The 19,052-nt window shown below is 46.8% G+C and overlaps 2 protein-coding genes and 2 pseudogenes across 2 annotated transcripts in view; 2 read left to right on the forward strand and 2 right to left on the reverse strand.

The window, feature by feature from the left end:
• The window catches only part of LOC149355318 (uncharacterized), a 224,897-nt gene extending 206,436 nt beyond the window's left edge, over positions 1-18,461 (forward strand). Inside the window, exon 4 of the mRNA XM_089583756.1 lies at positions 18,213-18,461. Coding sequence (XP_089439882.1) covers positions 18,213-18,280 — 68 coding nt within the window. The 3' untranslated portion in view covers positions 18,281-18,461. The remainder of the gene's footprint in view (positions 1-18,212) is intronic.
• Positions 357-4,001, forward strand: LOC149355321 (uncharacterized; annotated as a pseudogene).
• LOC149355322 (uncharacterized) lies at positions 4,548-9,868 on the reverse strand. The gene is made up of 5 exons (XM_089585152.1): positions 9,845-9,868; positions 8,548-8,604; positions 8,410-8,466; positions 4,951-5,704; positions 4,548-4,847 (listed from the first exon to the last, which is right to left on the reverse strand). Exons 1-5 carry the CDS (start codon positions 9,866-9,868, stop codon positions 4,630-4,632), a joined length of 1,110 nt encoding a protein of 369 aa, XP_089441278.1. The 3' UTR covers positions 4,548-4,629.
• LOC149355323 (uncharacterized) lies at positions 11,857-15,410 on the reverse strand (annotated as a pseudogene).
• Positions 18,462-19,052: the final 591 nt, after the last annotated feature.

Consider the following 19,052-nt stretch of genomic DNA (forward strand, 5'->3'; position numbering starts at 1 on the left):
CACACATATTCCTTCTTCCAGAAACACTCCACTAACAGTTCTTGATTGTCATGAAGGAAGCTTTGTGGACGGAGAAATAGATGGGTATACACGATTTTAGTTTCGTTACCTGGGCGCCACCATTTTGATTTGACGGTGGCGCCCCGTATGAGCGGAAGCGAAAAGCTCGCATCGGCATTTCCGTGCGCCATACTGAGCTGTGCGTTACGTCGCAATCACGCCTGTGGTACACACTTCGTAGGAGAGCAGCAGCTAGGGGCAGATCAGACTGGTGTTGTACGTTTCTGTGCGCTTGTGGTTGTGCACTGCTTTTGAGTGATAGCACCTCCAGCGTCAATCTGAATCGTCAGTTCTACATGGCGGAAGCAGCTCCGAACAGCAGCAGCGGCCAGCACGACGCCGAAGGGCTGCGCGCCGTGTCCACTGGCCAAACTCTGATTATCGGTGAGTGTCGTTGTTTGCTATTAAGACGTTAATACTTTATTATTGAGGAGCACATACTTGTAACTGGGCACGAGCACACAGCGGAATAGCTGCAGGTGCGGCTGGCGATCGCGCCTTGCTGCAGCGTGCTGCGGGAAGCGTTTCCGGTCGCCGCTCCGAACACTGTCCAACGCGGTCCATTTCAAGTAGTGTATTGTTTCCCGGTTATGTGTGCTATGGTTTATTAGTGTGTTGTCGTTACATCATATGAAGGTTTTGTGTTACAAGTAAGCGTCGCGCTACAAGTGGCGGATCGTGTACCGTTGTAAGGTACATACGTCTTCCGAGAGCGTGTACGTGAAACCCCACGTCGTGCTTTAACCTCCTACGCTGTGATGAATTACATTGCAGCGGGGCGCAGTTTAGCTTGGCCCATCATGGGGTATTTAACGTGCATTGACGCGCACTTTTGCGTCTCGCTCTGCTGATCCCGAAAACGCGCGTGTCTATCCCGGCCGTGGCGGTTGCATTTCGACGGAGGCAAAGGAGCCCTGCGCTCATATGTCGGCACACTCACTCTAAGTGTACTGATTTTACTTCACTTTGAAAGCGAGTGAGTAATCATGAGTGTGAGCTAATGAATTAATCCGTGAATACCAGTGAACCACTCATTACGATGCTGAGCAATGCATTTGCTACGATGCCTTGTTTCCACTCGCGTCTTTCATTCCCTTCTGCATTCGTTTCTCAACGGCACTGTTCATATGTCCGCGAATAGTGGCAGGTAGTGTCCCTTTCCTTTCCAGATAGGTAGTTAGATAGCTAATTATGTATCTCATCCCAATTCTAGTTGCGAGACTGTACAGTGTGGCTACAACAGCAAATTCCACATTTAACGGACATTTAGCTGAGTCAGAAAGTCATGTTTGGAAGCCAGATTTGGAGCATTGGTGTGTACTGTCTTAAGACAACTTGGTCTCTGACTTTTGCATAATCCTTGTTATTTCTTGTTTTTCAGATGGGTCAACATACAAACATCCCGACCAAGTCGTCGAGTGGACGGACGATGCCAAGCACTGGCCCGAGATTAGTAGCGCACATATTGTGTGCTACTTGTTAAAATCAAAGGCCTGTGACTTGCAGGAAGCTGAGGCATACAAGAGCCTCGAGTCATACAACTTTCTCCAGAGTGGGTGGGTCGGAAAGGTCCTGGCTTCTAGAGTAAATGAAGAACTTCTGTACATAAAGGCAGAGGTGCGGCCGTCGCAGGCTGTGAACAACAAGCCCTGGACAGCATGGGCCTGTGTGCGACAAACTGGGTAAGTTGTCACGGCTGCCTGTTCATGTATGGCTGGCCAAGCCGGAGTGTGTAGCCACGTTGGCGCCATACTTTGTAAAGTAGAAATGGCGTCAAACCTTGGGCTGACTGGATCCACATGCACTGACAAATCAGCTCTGTGGAACAGAGGAACGAAGCGAAATGTAGAGCAGGCTTTATTGAAAGACATGAGGTTTAGGCTGGAAAGGTCGACTGTCGATGAGGGCATAGAACAGCCAAGGCCGACAAGGCGGATCCGCCAGTTTGAGACGGACGAGGAGCTCATGGAGCACATCAACAAGAGCCCGTATCGAGGCCTCTTCAGCATTCCTGGCAATTACATAACATTGCTGAGAAACTTCTGGTTTGGTGTTTTTCCATGTCATGTTTTTCACAGGCTAGGAACATAACTGTTACAAAATAGATCCATATAGCAAAGTTTTAGGGTGCTCAGCAGCAGAACTTTATGCAAGGCTCATCTCATGCTCATGGTTAGTGCTTTGCAGGCCACGTGCATTCAACTATTATTGTTTATCCTCTTGTGAAATTGGTGGTTAATTGCACATTGAAATGCACTTTTTATTCAGAACAGTTTCAATAACTGCTGTTACTTGGAAAATAGCAGCATATGCCAATGCCCTGATTACTCTGTACCTTGCAGGCACTCTTCTTCATACTACACTGAATGCTGTGCACTGCAGCGGTCCTGCAGATCAGCCCGTCTCGGATGAGCCTCGCCATCGACACAGCGACAGCAAGCAGCTTCCTAGCAGCTGCGACCACTGCAGAGCCTTTTATGAAGCGTTTGTAGTGCTCTCTCCTAAAGGACGAGCAGCCCTTCAGGTCGCCACCAAGGAGCAGAGCTGCACGCTTTGGCACACGGCAAGGCGTTTACGCGTAACTGCCTCAAACGTTAAAAGGGTCCCCAAGAGAGAAAATACTGATCCTATGAACGCTGTTAGCGCACTTGCCAGCCCGTCTTTCATGGGAAACTCTGCCACAAAACACGGGCTCAAATATGAGGCAATTGCCAAAGCAGCGTTTTCAAAAAGGACCGGTCTGTCAGTGTCGCAGTCAGGCGTATTAGTCAGCACTGCACAGCCTTGGCTGTCAGCCAGCCCAGATGGCATCTGCGAAGATGGTGCTTTACTAGAAATTAAATGCCCAACAGTCCCAGACTGCCGGTCTTTGATAGAGGGAGAAAAATATGATGTGAGGTATGTGGCTGGTGAAGCTGTGCTTTGCCCAAATGGCAAGAATGGCTACTATAGCCAGGTTCAGTTCACTTTGTTTTGTGCTGAAAAAACAAGTTGCCATTTTTATGTGTGGTCTGCTGAAAGTGATGTGCTTGTAAATGTTCCCTATAATCCAGCATATGTTCAGCAACACATTGCCAGGCTGAGGAACTTCTATTTTCTTCATTTGCTTCCTTATGTTGAAGGACTACATTCAGAGGGAAAGTTGCCTCTGGGAAAAGAATATTGTGAAATATGTAACATGTAGGTACCTTTCTTTTTGTAGCATGTACTATTATTGAACCTCATTATAACAAAAGTGATCATAATGAAAGGATGGATAAAACAAAGAATGGAATGGCTAGTTCCTTTGAAGGTTTGTGGTTTATGGGGTTTAACGTTCCAAAGCAACTCAAGCTATGAGAGACACTGTAGCGGGAAGGCTTTAGATAATTTATATTACCTGGGGTTCTTTAACGTGCACCGACAATGCACATTGTGCGAGCACCTTGCATTTAGTCTCCATTGAAACACTGTCGGGATCAAACCCGGGAACTCCGGCTCAGTAGTCAGCATCCTGACCACCATAGATCCCATTGAATAATATAACATAGCCGTGCCCCTTAATGTAGAAGACTCAAATTATAAAACGTTATTCTAGGGACCAAGCTTTTTCAGTACATTTACGCCTTGTTAATACGGCAACTCGCCGCTCAGAGCCTATACGGGTCCATGCATTTTTGTTGCGCTAATATGTGCATAGAAGAGAACTAAATCTCGACTGCCCCAACCAGATATTTCATTTCTTGTACATTGAGCGCAGGACACCAGCAAAAGGCAGTGCAAAAACGCAAATGCTGCAGTGATAGCGGATTTGTTGTTTCATATCATCGTGCATGAATAACTGCGAAAAAGTTCTCTGCAGGTTGTGCAGCGACTCAGTGCAGCACTTTGCCTGATGCATGTAGAGGATAAGGGATAAGTCGCCATGCTCCAACACACCATCACGTCTCATGGAGCAATAGATGCTGCAGACTGCATTATTTTCAGTATAATGGCTACTAGGACAATTGACTTGAAGCTCCCAAGGATTTGTATAATTTCCACTTAATTACTGACTGGTATGCACAGAAGCGTACCGTAATGTTCTTAAATTATTTTTTCACATTTAGTTATTACGGATAACTCGCTCTATGGACAGCTTTGGTCGGGAACAAAAATATCCATATTAACAAGGGACGACTAATAATAGTTGGTTAATGGGAAAATATAGGTACAGAGTATCTCAGAATTGCACCATGTAGAAGGGACTGGAAGGAAGAGGGCAAGAAGCACTGTAGTACTTTAGATGAACATTACATTTTCCCTGTTCTGCATGATGACAAGCATTGAAAACTACCGGCCGAAGTACTGCACTGCGCTAACACAACGGCTATAATGAGGTAATTGCAGGGTTGCAAAGCTTTGTTATAATGAGGTTCAGCTCTGTTGCACTCCTGATGTTCCAGAAGCAGGAATGCATGAAGGTTGAGCCAGACGCTGGCTGTCTCACAAGCATATACGATGAAGTAAACATTTTTCAACCAGTGGATGTTGCATTCAATCATTTATTGATCGTTGTGCTAAACTGCATTTCACACAGTGTGGTGCACTTTATTGTTCATGTCGTCCCTTAATAAGAGGACCCTTCAGGTTGCAGAGCCCAGCACAAACGAATGCAATGTCGTCAATATACTTTTTTGATTTTATGGGGAGCACCTGCTTAAAGATTCTGTATGTCTTTATGCGGTTTATGGCTCTCTCCACATGTATACGAACTGAGGCAATGCGCCTAGTCTTTGTCACCTCCTCTTGTGATAATTGCTTCTTTCCTGCAAAATGAACAAAATGTGAAGACATCAGTAAGGGATAAGCATCAAACATTTTGTTCTGTGCGTGCATTTCAAGTAGATCTCGGACAGCACCATGATGTACCTTTTGTGAAAGCAGGCACATTCATTCTGATCCCTTGGACCTCAAGATGTGGTTCCAGCTTGAAGCCTCTATCAGCCATTATTTGGTCGCCTGGTCGTAGGTGTTCTTCTACCCCAGATGTCCTTACAATAAGTTTGTCTGAGGCCCTCCCACCAAATGCATTCGACACAAACATGATGTGCCCATGAGGAGCAATGGCTATCAAAAACTTGATTGTATTAGCCGCCTTGTAGGCGCTATAGCTCTGTGCTCTAGCCATAAGCTTTTTTGGCCTTTGAAGGACTACTTCCGTGCAATCAAATATGCATGTGGTGCGTTCATATCCACATTTCCTGAAACTTGTGGGCATATTGGCCCGTAGCCTTGTCCTGGGCAACCATATAACGACATCTTCCATGATTTTTACTAGGTTCTTCAGAACTTCTGCGAAAATGAGGGAGGCAGTTGCAATTGATATGCCAAATCTCCTTGCCAGGTCTCCATACAGAAGACCCAGCCTCAGTCGCATCAGTGTCAGCAGCAGCTGTTCTTCTAAAGATAGTGTCCTCCTTTCTGTCTGTGAATGCATTTTGAGGGCAGAAACCAACATTTCGAATGCTGATACTGGTATGCCTGTGTAGAAATCAATATCCTCAGAAGTCAGGTTACAAAATGCTACCGTCATAGAAAACATAGGGTACTGGCTTGGCTTGCTTGCATAGGTGTGATCAGTGTCTAGTGGCTCGCACTGTGTAGATTGTTCTTTCATCTCCACCTGCAACAGATCAATTTAAGATACAGTCCACAGATGTAATTTGCTGTTACAGTAAAAACACACTACGAGGCTTTACTTGGATGCTTACATCTCGTTTAAAGCTGGGAGCAATGCTGGTTGATGCATGTTCATTGCAAGGGCCATTCTGTGGCTGGAACAATGTGGCAGCTGCAGTCAGTGTGGAACCAGAACTTATGTCTTCACTTTGTGCTGGCGAAGTAGTGAAGGCAACTTCACCGTATGCAGTGCCCTGTTGAGAAATTGATAGTGAAGTGAAGTTTCATGAGCTAGCAAATGTTGCAAGGATGCGCATGAATGCTTACGTCTCCGTCGTTGCTTGAAGTGACATAACGTCTTGCATTTCCTCTGCTGTGGTCCTCCTGTTGTGGATAAATGAGGCACCGAATAAGCTTGAATCTGGGGGCTACACGAAGTTGTAATACTTACATCATCTTCACTTTGCGGAGCTAAAGTGGTCAGGGCATCTTCACTGTATGCAGTGCCCTGTTCAGAAATGGACAGCACAGTGAGGTTTAATTTGAGTTGGCAGCATGTTGCAAGGATTCGAATGAATGCTTACATCTCTGTTGTTGCTAGAAGTGAAACTATGTGCTGCGTTTCCACAGCTGGGGTCCTCCTGAACTCTGTCGTTGCTAGAAGTGAAACTATGTGCTGCGTTTCCACAGCTGGGGTCCTCCTGATCTCATTTGTTGTTGCTAGAAGTGAAACTATGTGCTGCGTTTCCACAGCTGGGGTCCTCCTGATCTCTGTTGTTGCCAGAAGTGAAACTATGTACTGCGTTTCCACAGCTGGGGTCCTCCTGAACTCTGTCGTTGCTAGAAGTGAAACTATGTGCTGCGTTTCCACAGCTGGGGTCCTCCTGATCTCTGTCGTTGCTAGAAGTGAAACTATGTGCTGCGTTTCCACAGCTGGGGTCCTCCTGATCTCTGTCGTTGCTAGAAGTGAAACTATGTGCTGCGTTTCCACAGCTGGGGTCCTCCTGAGCTCTGTCGTTGCTAGAAGTGAAACTATGTGCTGCGTTTCCACAGCTGGGGTCCTCCTGATCTCTGTCGTTGCTAGAAGGGAAACTATGTGCTGCGTTTCCACATCTGGGGTCCTCCTGATCTCTGTTGTTGCTAGAAGTGAAACTATGTGCTGCGTTTCCACAGCTGGGGTCCTCCTGATCTCTGTCATTGCTAGAAGGGAAACTATGTGCTGCGTTTCCACAGCTGGGGTCCTCCTGATCTCTGTCGTTGCTAGAAGGGAAACTATGTGCTGCGTTTCCACAGCTGGGGTCCTCCTGAACTCTGTCGTTGCTAGAAGTGAAACTATGTGCTGCGTTTCCACAGCTGGGGTCCTCCTGATCTCTGTCGTTGCTAGAAGTGAAACTATGTGCTGCGTTTCCACAGCTGGGGTCCTCCTGAACTCTGTCGTTGCTAGAAGTGAAACTATGTGCTGCGTTTCCACAGCTGGGGTCCTCCTGAACTCTGTCGTTGCTAGAAGTGAAACTATGTGCTGCGTTTCCACAGCTGGGGTCCTTCTGAACTCTGTCGTCGCTAGAAGTGAAACTATGTGCTGCGTTTCCACAGCTGGGGTCCTCCTGATCTCTGTCGTTGCTAGAAGGGAAACTATGTGCTGCGTTTCCACAGCTGGGGTCCTCCTGAACTCTGTCGTTACTAGAAGTGAAACTATGTGCTGCGTTTCCACAGCTGGGGTCCTCCTGATCTCTGTCGTTGCTAGAAGGGAAACTATGTGCTGCGTTTCCACAGCTGGGGTCCTCCTGATCTCTGTTGTTGCTAGAAGTGAAACTATGTGCTGCGTTTCCACAGCTGGGGCCCTCCTGAACTCTGTCGTTGCTAGAAGTGAAACTATGTGCTGCGTTTCCACAGCTGGGGTCCTCCTGATCTCTGTCGTTGCTAGAAGTGAAACTATGTGCTGCGTTTCCACAGCTGGGGTCCTCCTGAACTCTGTCGTTGCTAGAAGTGAAACTATGTGCTGCGTTTCCACAGCTGGGGTCCTCCTAAACTCTGTCGTTGCTAGAAGTGAAACTATGTGCTGCGTTTCCACGGCTGGGGTCCTCCTGATCTCTGTCGTTGCTAGAAGTGAAACTATGTGCTGCGTTTCCACAGCTGGGGTCCTCCTGAACTCTGTCGTTGCTAGAAGTGAAACTATGTGCTGCGTTTCCACAGCTGGGGTCCTCCTGATCTCTGTCGTTGCTAGAAGTGAAACTATGTGCTGCGTTTCCACAGCTGGGGTCCTCCTGTTGGTGGAAAAATGTGGCAGTATGCTTAGGTTTGAATTTTGGGGCTTATAAGGGTTTGGATTCGTACTTACATCAGGCTCACTATGTGCGAGTGAGCCACTCGAGGCATCTGCACTGTGTACAATAATCTGTATAGAGAGGAAGAGGCTTAGCTCCACACAGCATGTACAAAGCTTCACACACATACACCTTCATAGCTAGAGGCCAAACTGGCTGCTATGCATCCTTTGAAATGGGTGCCCGTGATTGGAGAACATGGCATTGGGCTCCGGTTTAAAATTTGAGGTTGATAAATTTCCTGTGGCTGCATTAGCTTTACTGAGCAAGAACAAGCTAGCCAAGTCATCTACTTGCAGTGGATATCATTCCATTTTGCAGAGAACAGTAGTATAATATCCACTTACATGTTCAGAAAATTATGCACCTTGATAAGCAGCCTTACCTCTTCCTCGTTAGCACTACCCAGGCTAGCTTCAGTCCATGCTCCATAAAGACCAACCTGTCGACAAATATGGCAGTGAGCTCAAGTTTATATTTTTTAACATATCAAGAACACAAGCACATTTGTATCACCACTCACATGAGCGTCATTGGTGCTGTCAAAGCTGTCTGAGGAGCTTTCAACATGTGGAACAGCCTGTAAATAAACAAAAAGTGCTGCAGGCCACTCAGAATCTTGGTAAATATGTACAGTTGGGCCAGAATGGAATGCAAACAGTGCATGTCAAGAAAATAAAATATTTTACCAGTCTACTTTCGGCTGCATTGTGCACCTAGACTGGTTCATGTTGGTGTCTACAGGGTCTACCAAGGTATGTCTTCATAATCCGGTTCAAAAGTAATATCTCGCAGCCAAGTAGAAAAGTGTTACACATGGGTGTTTGCATTTCATTCCGGCCCGACTGTACATCCCTACAGCAGCTTCACTGGTCATTACGAAGCACCCAGCTATCATTGCACCCAGCCCAATGATACTGTCTTGAATTTGAGAGAATATAGTAATGAAATTCCACAGGCAGAGGCATTTTTAAGCAAGCAGTGTTCATTACGACTAACAAAATGATCGGTCTGTCTGCAATTAATTACCTTTACTAGGTCGCAGTGTTAGGAGTTAATTACCCTTGTAAATTATGCAAAACAGTGATTTTCAAAGCATCTAAACTAGTACAAGTTGCAAGCTGATTTTATCGAGCAAGTTTTTTTAAGGTATCTTGCGCGTAATGTATTTGTATTCTACAGTTGTTTTATCACTTCTTTTGTGCACTGCCACTGTGTACCTTGCTCTTCCAGAAGGTTTAATACTGATCACCTAAATCGCACATTATGTACATACAGCTGCTTGTTATGCTTGGTGCTGAGTTCGGTTACTGCTCAGGATTATTAAAGTGTTACTTCTTAATGGAATGTTTGTCAGTTGGCGCCGTACGAAGCTTTGCGCATTTTAATAGTAGCTTCAGGTGCACCCGCATTGGGTTGGACGGGTAGCCCGAAGCAGTATTTGGAACAAGCACGCCACTGGGTGTGCAAATGCAACCATCGAGTATGCGAAGAACCACGCCCGTGAATCAACGGTAGTCTCAAGGGCGAGATCCCGCGGCGATACTGAGTGGCAGAAGGATCGCGATGTCGTGCTCTGGGTGCTCAGCACGACAGGGCAGCGCCAACGCGAAGCCACCGGATACAACAGGCAGGCGAACCATGATCGTGTCATTCGGACTTTTGAGCGTCAGTTTTTCGCCAAATCGTTCGGCGTTGCGTGTTAGGCCAGCGTAAGACCCGCAGAGATGCTCCGAAATTTCAATACAATACCTTTACAGGTCTGGTAAATTCACCTGCAATAAATTGTGCTGCACAGTTAAGAGTCGTAGTAAGCTCACCTTTCTCTTCGGTGGCGGTGGCATACTACATCCGTCACGAACGAGACGCCTACGGCCACGAACGATCTGAAATAGTACCAATGCAATTATTAGAACGTACGCAAACCCATTTTGCGTTCGTGGACGTGCCCACAGTGCGCTAATTTTTTGGAGCTGCACAATATTTGAAAAATGAGCGCACAAAAGCAGCTCATGTCTATCACTGAACTGTGTTGCACAACGTTGCGAGCGTTTCGTGCTGAACTGTCACTGTCATACTGCATTTTTGTCCAATATCTCGTAAATATTTCGTTAACATTGCGCGACACGACAGAAATGAAAAGACCACTTGCCTTGCGCTGGTATCCCAAGTTCAACATCGGCAGAGGATTTTGCTGCGTGCGTCGCCCATCCACAAAATGGGACGAGCATATCCGAGAGTTCGTTGTTGGAACGAAGTTCTTTCGATTTACCAAAGACGTCCATTGGCGAGATAATTCAGGGTCAGCGGGAAAGCGGTGCAGCTGAAACATGCCACAACCGCATTCAGACTTGGTTGTTGCATGTCGTCCGCACTCGCTCCCGGCGATCCGCTTCCGATTTCTTTGATTATTGGTGCAGCCAACAACTGCGCAGTGCTGACCCGACGACCTTGCCACCGAGAACGGCATTGATGAAGGGATACGAACCTTAAAACAGCGCAGATTGAAGAGCGAGCCCGCTATGCAATGAAAAATCGCGCACACGCAAAGCTATGCGCACTGCTCACTGGGAGATGGCAACAGTGGGCCGGCGGAAACGGAAATGACTGTCGGCGCAATGTACAGGGGGTTAGAGAGTATTTCGCTGTCTTCAGTAAAATGGTGTATATGCTCGACTTGCTGCACCAATGCCTGAATCTCAAAGACGAGGTCTTCGCAAGTATTTCGCGAGGTTATCACAGCTGTGGGAGCCATTACGAGCGAGAGGAACGGGATGTTCTCCCGCATAAGGGGTAAAAAATTCCCGCTTATCTTTATATATCTACACTAAAGTACCACCCACCCTGCCACACTGGCAGGTGGCAGCGTTTCTGGCACAACGTTGTTGACGCCAAATCATGCAGCCCACTTCTGTCACTGCCGCCACATAGCTTAAAGAACGATTGAGGTGTCCACTGTCCAAGAGGGAAGTTACGCGCCTTCCCTCTCGTTCAGGTGTCCACCGAGATCTGTAAGACAGATACTGCGCATTTGCTTTCCTCAAAAAACAATTTACAAATTTTACCCCTGCTTTCAAGCCCCCGCTCTATTGGTTTCGCAGCTGTAGCAGACAGATACTGGGCATTTCCTTTCCTAAAAAAAAATACCGAAGGCACTTTGAAAATTCTAAAGTGTGCTTGGCGAAAGCCTCGTGGTCAACCGGCTGCCGCTTCCCCGAACCGCTTGGCACGGAATGAGTGGGCCGCTTCGGAGCCAGGCGTCTCTCACTCGACCAACGTTTTTAGATAAGGACAGTCGGCAAACTGCGCCGGCAAGCCAGGGACGTGGCCAGGGAGTAGAGCGGCCCCGAGCGATCACCGTCTAGGCGGTGGCGTTGCGGTCGATTTAGGATGAGCGCCTCGTCTGCCATTCCCAGCTTGAGGAGCGTCAGCAGGAGATGGCTCGCGTCCGTTAAAAAACAACGTATTTAAGGAATACAAACGTAGCTTTCGCCTTGATCTTTTTTGTAATGAAAGAAGATGGTTTAGTAGCATTTATAGCAGTAACATTAGCCGGACTCGTTAAAGACGAGTTTGCAAACGGCTTCAAGAAGTCAAGCTGCCGTGCTCGCAATACCGATAGCTTTATTTAAAGAAAATGCCGCAACCATCAGCACAATTCTATTTTCATCTCGACAGTAAAACAGAGCAGATGGCTGAAGAAAAAAAAGTGCATGTGCCGCAAGAAAAAATCAAAGAAACAAGATTTAGTGTCTTTTACCCTTCAGCTAAGTTTTATTTACAGTAGCGCAACTTTCAGTGATCAAGTCAATAAAGGAAAGTTTTCAACCTTTCAGATCAGTTTGGCTTTCTTTCTTGCAGCAGCAAGTTCGGAAGCGCTGAGCTTTTTTGCAAGCATCTTTAGCGGCAAAATGCATGCGTAGTGCTATGTAAGAATGCTAAAGCTCTGCAGCTGTACTATCTCTGTGAGAGGGCAGCCAACACGTCACATCGCTCTCTTTGAGCGAATTAAGGAGGGCCCAAAAAGTGTCTGAACAGAGGCTCTTTTGCAGCATAGGCGAAATCTTGATTTCAATTGCGCAACATGTTATAGAGTTCCGATGATGGCTTCTTGAGGCTCCCCTGCTTGAATTCTCTCCCTAGAGTGAGAAATGCCTCTGGGAATTCTGAATTTGAAGACTGAATGCTACTGATCCACTCCTGACACTTCTCATATTTCAGAAAGGATTTTACGAGGTAACCACACAAGTAGTATATGACGCAATCCTGGGCTGATGGTGCGTAATATCCGTGATCGGGAGCGACGCTTTCCCTTACTTGTGTGGATGCGTAGATTTCAGATAACTTCCCCTCAATGGTCTTCTGAAGCTGCTCACGTGATACAAGCCGTTCTTTTCTACCAGCCTTCATCGTCTCTTCAACAGTGACAAGAACGAACGTGTGTTCTATCACATTGATACCAACACAAGCGCTTATCGGTGCGTACAAACTCAACAGCCTGTATATGTGAGAGAAGCTTGTCAAAGTGGGATGGTCCTCATCACCTCCGTAGCTTCTGGTCAGCCCAAAAAACGTCTGAAATATAAGATGCATGACTTTTTTTAGAGTTAAAACGTATAATGAAGTCTATTCTTAGGCATTCCAACTCTAAGGAGATTGAAAATTTTCGAAATATATGCAGTTTAAATAAACGGGACCATTTTCAGTATGGTTTCCGGGTGTTCTGCATGTTCGAAGTAAGTAATTAAGTTCGACTTAATGAGAGTCCGCAAGTAAAAGAAAGAAGAAATTGCTCCCGTTTGTACTGCTTAGCTCTAAATGATCCTGATTCAGCTTTCCGGTAAGTACATAAGATGCTCCTTGGGATAAAAGATCTTTCGTGAAATCTAGGACTGACGCAAGAGTAACACGAAGAGATTCAGTGGTAGGTTGCGAAGCAAACATAACAGTTCCTTCAGAAATGTGGTTCCTCTCCGTCATATTTAGTGCATCAAGGAACTTCTGGATGACCTGGAAGGTGAATCAGGAGGAAAAAAACAGTCAACAATGTTAGAGAAAATTTGCAGCTTTTTGCTAGATGTTTCGTTTATATGTGCTTACCTCCATTTCCTTCGAGGAGCTTGTTATTCCAAACTGAGACAGTTTTATGTTTAAAGCATCAAACAGACTGTTCACCATGAGCGTGAACTCACTAGTGCCATCACAGCTCCAGTACAGGCTGCTCGAGCCGCTGGTAGACCCTTAGCCCGACTGCAGTACTGTGCTTAATACCTATAAACAAACGAATGAATACAGAGCTTTAATATGTGTCGCAACCGCGCCAAGGAGTTCTAGTTCGGCTAAATTTTGCACACACTTCAGCACCTTTACTACCTAAACAGCCAGCCGGACGTAAATTTTTCTGATACTGTCAGGGCTGACATGCTCTCTTTAGGCACGACGCATAGCTGCTGTTTGCCATCAACCTCCTGTAGTATCCGGTAGTGGTCATAGTTGATCTTGTGCTTGCTGATCTGCAAGTTTGCAAAAACTTGCAGATCGAAAACAAATACTTCTTCGAAAACATACTATGAATGTTTGTTAAAAGGAATCTTTAGCTCACCATTGCGTTCTAATGATGAAGAAGATGGTTCCTGATGCACTTTATAATGTGCGGGACATCACAAAGGAAGTACAGGTGCTGCACAGGAACAGTCGGATGGTCCACTTTGTGCTTCGGTGCATGCAGCTTGCCTGATACGCGAAACTGGGACCACATGGCCTTGTTAATGCTGGCTCCATCACTTATAACGGCAACAACAACAGCATTATGCTTGCTAAGTTCTACAATGGCCTCCAGAACGAGCCTTGCTAACACCTTCTCAGGTGCTGCATGTTTTGTTGCAAAACTCGCAATGGGCTGAACCCAGGAGTGGAAGAGGGGCACGAACATAAGAACCAGTGCGTGGTCAGCAGCTATAGTTGAATCGTGGCCATCGCCATAATTCAAAAAGCCGTCAATCTTATAAGTGTTCTTGTTTGAAAACAACAGCCGCCGCACCTTCATTTCGTCCAGTATTAATGTTCCGCAGCGCTGCACATCTGACCTGTCCTTCATGAACGCTCCGACACTGATGAGAGCTACCTTGCTAAACCTGAACTCACAGGTCATCCCACGCATGATCTGTCTTAGCAGGATGGTTGTCGGAAGCGGCAGGAGCTTCATCTTTACCATGAGTTCGTACGCTCTCGGACTTGAAATTCGTAAGAGCATGCATGTCGCGAGTCATTCTGACCTATAGAGCCTTCCCTTAGACGTTTTTGCTTTTGCAGCTTGAAATGCTGTGCGAAAGGCTTCCCGGTGTCCATCAGGTATTTTTTCCAGTGTTTTCTCCAAGACATTTGGTGACACCTGCCAGAGCCGGTGCTTTAGAGCATCGAGTTCCCTTTTCGCTTTTTCACGAAAAGCAGTTGCCCTAATGACAATTTTCCTTAGGTTCTTAATTACCCACCGCGCCTTGCGTTGAGAGTTAATGCCCTTTTTTGCTAGGTGCTTCACTCTGTCCTCAAATTTTTTTTCATTTTCTTGCATGGAGTTCATTTTCTTGCATGCATTTCTTACTGTGCGATACACCATCAGATTTCAAGGCGGTCGTTGAGGTTGAAATGCTAGGGAAAAGCTCACTTTCGCACCCTATGCAAATATTCAGGAAGATAATGTACTAAAGAAACGTCGTCACGTCATTCAGGCTTGCAAGTGCAGTTTTCGATGTAATTTTGAACGTAGCTCCTTTCCGGCACAAGCACATCTCGTGCACTGACATCAACGGACAAGTTGTTTCGCACAACTACAGCTTTCTGTACTACTACAACACCTTCACGCTCCTCCAGCTTGTAGATAATAAAATCATCGGCTGAGGCTCTTACGCACCATGCCTCAAACGTTGGTGTGTTTTGCAGAACAGAAAACCACGGTACATTTTCCATCGTGCGTTTGTCAGCGGCGACCTCAAGATGTTCGGCGCTCTCCGGAACGTCGAAGCCATCTTCATCTCCTCTTTTGCTCTGACAGGCGAAAACATCGGCGGAAGCCACTGATGTAACTTCGGGTGACTTTCGTGAAAATACATGGCACCACACCCTTCTTCAGCGTCAACCTACCTCGAGGAATCCTAACGGTTTGACCGTTAACGACGTGTTGGAAGCAGGAGTTGATGTCCTCAGGCGGGAAATGGAGGTCGCACACATAAGTTTTGTACGTTACCTTGAAGTTCTTGCGCGGAATTGCTTCTGTCCATGCTTTCAGCACCTTAGGGTCATTTGCACGCTTGAAAAATGCCGCTTCTCAGAATTTGACTCTGTCGAATCATATCCCGCTCGGCATCCCGGTACACTACACGCCGGCATGTTCTAAATCCTTAGTGTTGCTTTGCAGCATTTGCTTTGCTATAGGGTAGCAGCATGGATTTGGTAGGAAATGCACATCACAAGAGGAACTATCGACACAGAAGCGGCAGGATCCATGAGACTGCTTTCGTATCAGCTCGCTTATATGCGGGCAGCGTTGTCCGCGGGCCACCACGTGAAATTCGCCGCATCACCATGTGTCGTCTGCCGGCGACGCGCGGCTGGCGACGCAAAGATCCCTGGCCGGGACCTTTGAGGCGGCAAGCATCACATTCTCCATGTAACGAGGTGAATTTGCGACGTACGTAGCATTTTGCACCCAGGCTGAGGCTACGAAATTCAGTAGGTGTTTGAATTTCTAAAAAATCTGTTATTTTCTTTTTTTTTACACAACTGTTAAAACCAGCCAAGGAAAAAATTTATTTAATGCGATGCCTCTCGGTTGTATTCAGTTCAGGTGCAGCCAGTTCTGTGAAATGAGCGCTAAGGGGCCATCACTTCTCGGAATGTAGTGCTTCAACTGCGACCCCCTAGTTTAAGAGGATCTCGAAGCGAAGAGTTTTGCGCTTCACATCGCCAACCTTACAAGGAAGGTCAGCGTCAACGGTCAACAGAAATGCGGTCTGGACATGGCCGACTAAGCAGACTTGGTAATTGCTCTGCACAACCGCATATTACCAACCCGAGGAACATTATCAACATAAACTACGAGGAGGCAAGCGGTACGTCATGTTTCTCTAAACCGCGGAAAGAAGGGCTTCCAGTTTTTTCCGATATTTAAAGCCAAAAGCTCAACCTCGAGCATCCTGCCCTCACGTACCGCTGACGTGGAGCGCACGTGGACTTAGCAATTCGTAGATGAGCGCGGCCAGAAGCAGCCGCCGCCGGCGCAGACGATGCGAGGCGCGAGCTAACGCAGCAAACTGTGACCAAGCGCAGCCAATGGGCGCCGCGGCGAAGAGAAATCGTGGCCTCTGAGATCAAGCACGATGTTAAAGTAACCGATGCTTGAGCTGGTCACAGAGGTCATGGGAAAACAAACGCGGTACTCCCACCACCCGAGAGATGGCGCTCAAACCTCTTTGAGATGAAATCGGCGACAGAAAGGGGCCGCACACCCGGAGCAAGTTTTCCAACTGCCTTATCTAGAAACGTTGACTCGACTGCAACGAGACCACAGAGAAACATACTTACGTAAAGAGCGGACACTCGAGCCGTTTCGCGGCCGAGCAAAAAAGGGTCTGACCACCCGCCAGGCGGCCTATGTTGCTTCCCCTCTGCTTCAAAGGTCGACAACTTATCACACGTCCACCGGGTTGCATCCAAGCGGTCCGTTCAAGGTGGATGGTCTGTTTCCATATAGAAGTTAGCGCTGCGCCAGTCATGTGCCGCCGGTTACCTCACCGTGCTTTTCAAACGCGCCGCCTCGTTTTTCCGGCAAGTTCTCTTTTTGTCTGCAGGATTAATTTAGATATTTCTTGAGCTAAGAACAATGTAGCAAATCGTTTGTTATGCTGCGTGAACGTATTTTGCGCGTGTAGCATGTAATATGAGCCGGGAGCCACCCGTTTGCTCTTGTACTGCCTTTCCCAGAAGAGCATGCGCATTACTTCGAAAGCGTAATTTTCCAAACTTCACTCGCAACACGTTCCGTTTAAACACAGAATTTATCGATGGCCCACGTAACACAGACCTTTTATATAGAGTGCTGGGAAACGAACAGCAAAAGAGAGAAGCCTAAAATATTAGCAAACAAGGTTGTTTTAGACTGCAGTACAACAAATGCTAATAATACGTTTTATTCACTCATAATTTCTCATATCTGCGTCGAGAATTTCAGATGATCCGCATTGATAGGTACGTTTTTTAGCCATATTATCAAATTGAAATATTTTTGTTACGAAAGCAACTCTACGCGAGTCGCCGAGCCATTTCGCGGAGCTGACGCAAGGCCGTATTGCGCATGCGCGAGGACGGCGCACGGCTGGCGGCGCGCGCGCCGCCGCCGCTGCGCGGGTGACTCAGGGCTTTGTTATACCCCGACGTAACGCGCACGCGCGCTGCACTGCCACGTCACGTTGGGCAAAGCGAGACCCTGTATATTCCGACGCCGCTTGAACATCGTTTTCGGCGGCTTCGGCGCGCTCTGACGCTGCTGGCGTCGAAATGGAACATGTGCCTATTCTGCGCCGGGCGCGGCATAGTTGTGCACATCTAGCGTGCCGGGGCCGCCACCGCTGCCGCGCGCTCTCCATCGCCTCTCTCTCTCTCTCTCGTTGTTTCCGCAATCCTCCAGGTTCAACCAGAGCTGAACCACTGCTAATTTTTTTTTCTGGGAAAAGTAATACACCAACTTGGCAAATTTTGTTGGCTGTTTCGCACCTACTTAGTAATATCTGTTGCGCTAGGGCTGTTCTTACTCCCGATCCTTGGACCGCTATATCAGCGATCATTTTCCATTGGGATTGAAAGTCGGATCCTGGTCGAGGGCTGGATCACTGCAAAATGAAAGTTTATCACTGGTCCTTGCCGCATATAAGTACGGTCTTGAAGGAAACCATAGAGACAACCATTGACAAGTCACTGCATTAGAGAAAAAAAAATCAGTTTACGTCAGCTCGCTTCCGCAAGGGATTGAGGCTAGTTAGAATTTTTCATGAACAATGTGTTAACGTGCTTGACTGCAAACATGTTATAAATGCGGTTTTATTTTTCCTTTATATTTTTTTCTGTGATATCAGTGGACACAGCGGACCGCACTTAGGCATGTTGCCTTACGCTTCGTTGTTCTGCTTTGCACAGGTTTTTCTGCTCGGTCTGTCCAAACTGCTTCTTCATCAGGATACCGCTACAGTCGACACGTGCCTTGAAGATTATTTGACAACAGATGCGGGAGATTTCATTTCCTGGCGGAATGGTTACCTTCTTCAAGCACCGCCCCCGTTCCATGTGGCCTGCCCGGACCTTCGTTTAAAAGACCGACAGCCAGGATTCAACTTCAGTGGGCACAGCGGACCGCACTTAGGCATGTTGCCTTGCGCTTCGTTGTTCTGCTTTGCACAGGTTGGTTGTTATTCTACTACAATTAGAAGTGATTGCCGCGGTCTTTTGGTCCTGCCGTGCCCGCAACGCTGTGTTATCATTGGCCAAGACGTGGTTTGTGTTTGTGCGCTGCTTTTATGTGGTGACATTGAATCTAACCCTGGGCCTGATAATTCCAATGAAGACAGTACAGAACTATTAAAGCAGTTGCTTACAGCTCATTCCAAGTTAACAGCAGAGATTGTAGCCCTCAGAACACAGCAAGGAGATTTGTAAAAAACACTATCTGACTTAAGCGCTCGCTTTGCGGATTTTGAAAAACAAACAGCACGTATTGATAATATGGAACGCACAATTCACACCTTGCAGTCAAAACTGGTCTATATGGAAGATTACAGTAGACGTTCCAATTTAGTCACTTTTGGTGTAAGCGAGGAACCAGATGAGACAGAATCTGATCTAAAACAGAAGGTTCTGACTGAAATTTTCTCGGAAACACTTGATGTCCATTGTACTTCTGTCGGTAGAATTCATCGTTTAGGAAACAACACTGCCAACAGGTCTGTGATCATATTTTTTCAGGATTACAATGAAAAGCAC

The sequence above is a fragment of the Amblyomma mixtum genome, chromosome 3 (assembly GCF_055824585.1).
Source record: "Amblyomma mixtum isolate Tamu chromosome 3, ASM5582458v1, whole genome shotgun sequence".
Taxonomy (NCBI): domain Eukaryota; kingdom Metazoa; phylum Arthropoda; class Arachnida; order Ixodida; family Ixodidae; genus Amblyomma; species Amblyomma mixtum.

Excerpts from the sequence above, each read along its gene's own strand:
- LOC149355322 (XM_089585152.1), bottom strand. The coding sequence starts at position 9,868 with ATGCCACCGCCACCGAAGAGAAAG. Across the intron at positions 8,467-8,547 it reads ACAGCACCAATGACGCTCAT|GTTGGTCTTTATGGAGCATG; the intron begins GTGAGTGGTGAT and ends ATTTGTCGACAG. Across the intron at positions 5,705-8,409 it reads GTAGTGCTAACGAGGAAGAG|GTGGAGATGAAAGAACAATC; the intron begins GTAAGGCTGCTT and ends GATCTGTTGCAG.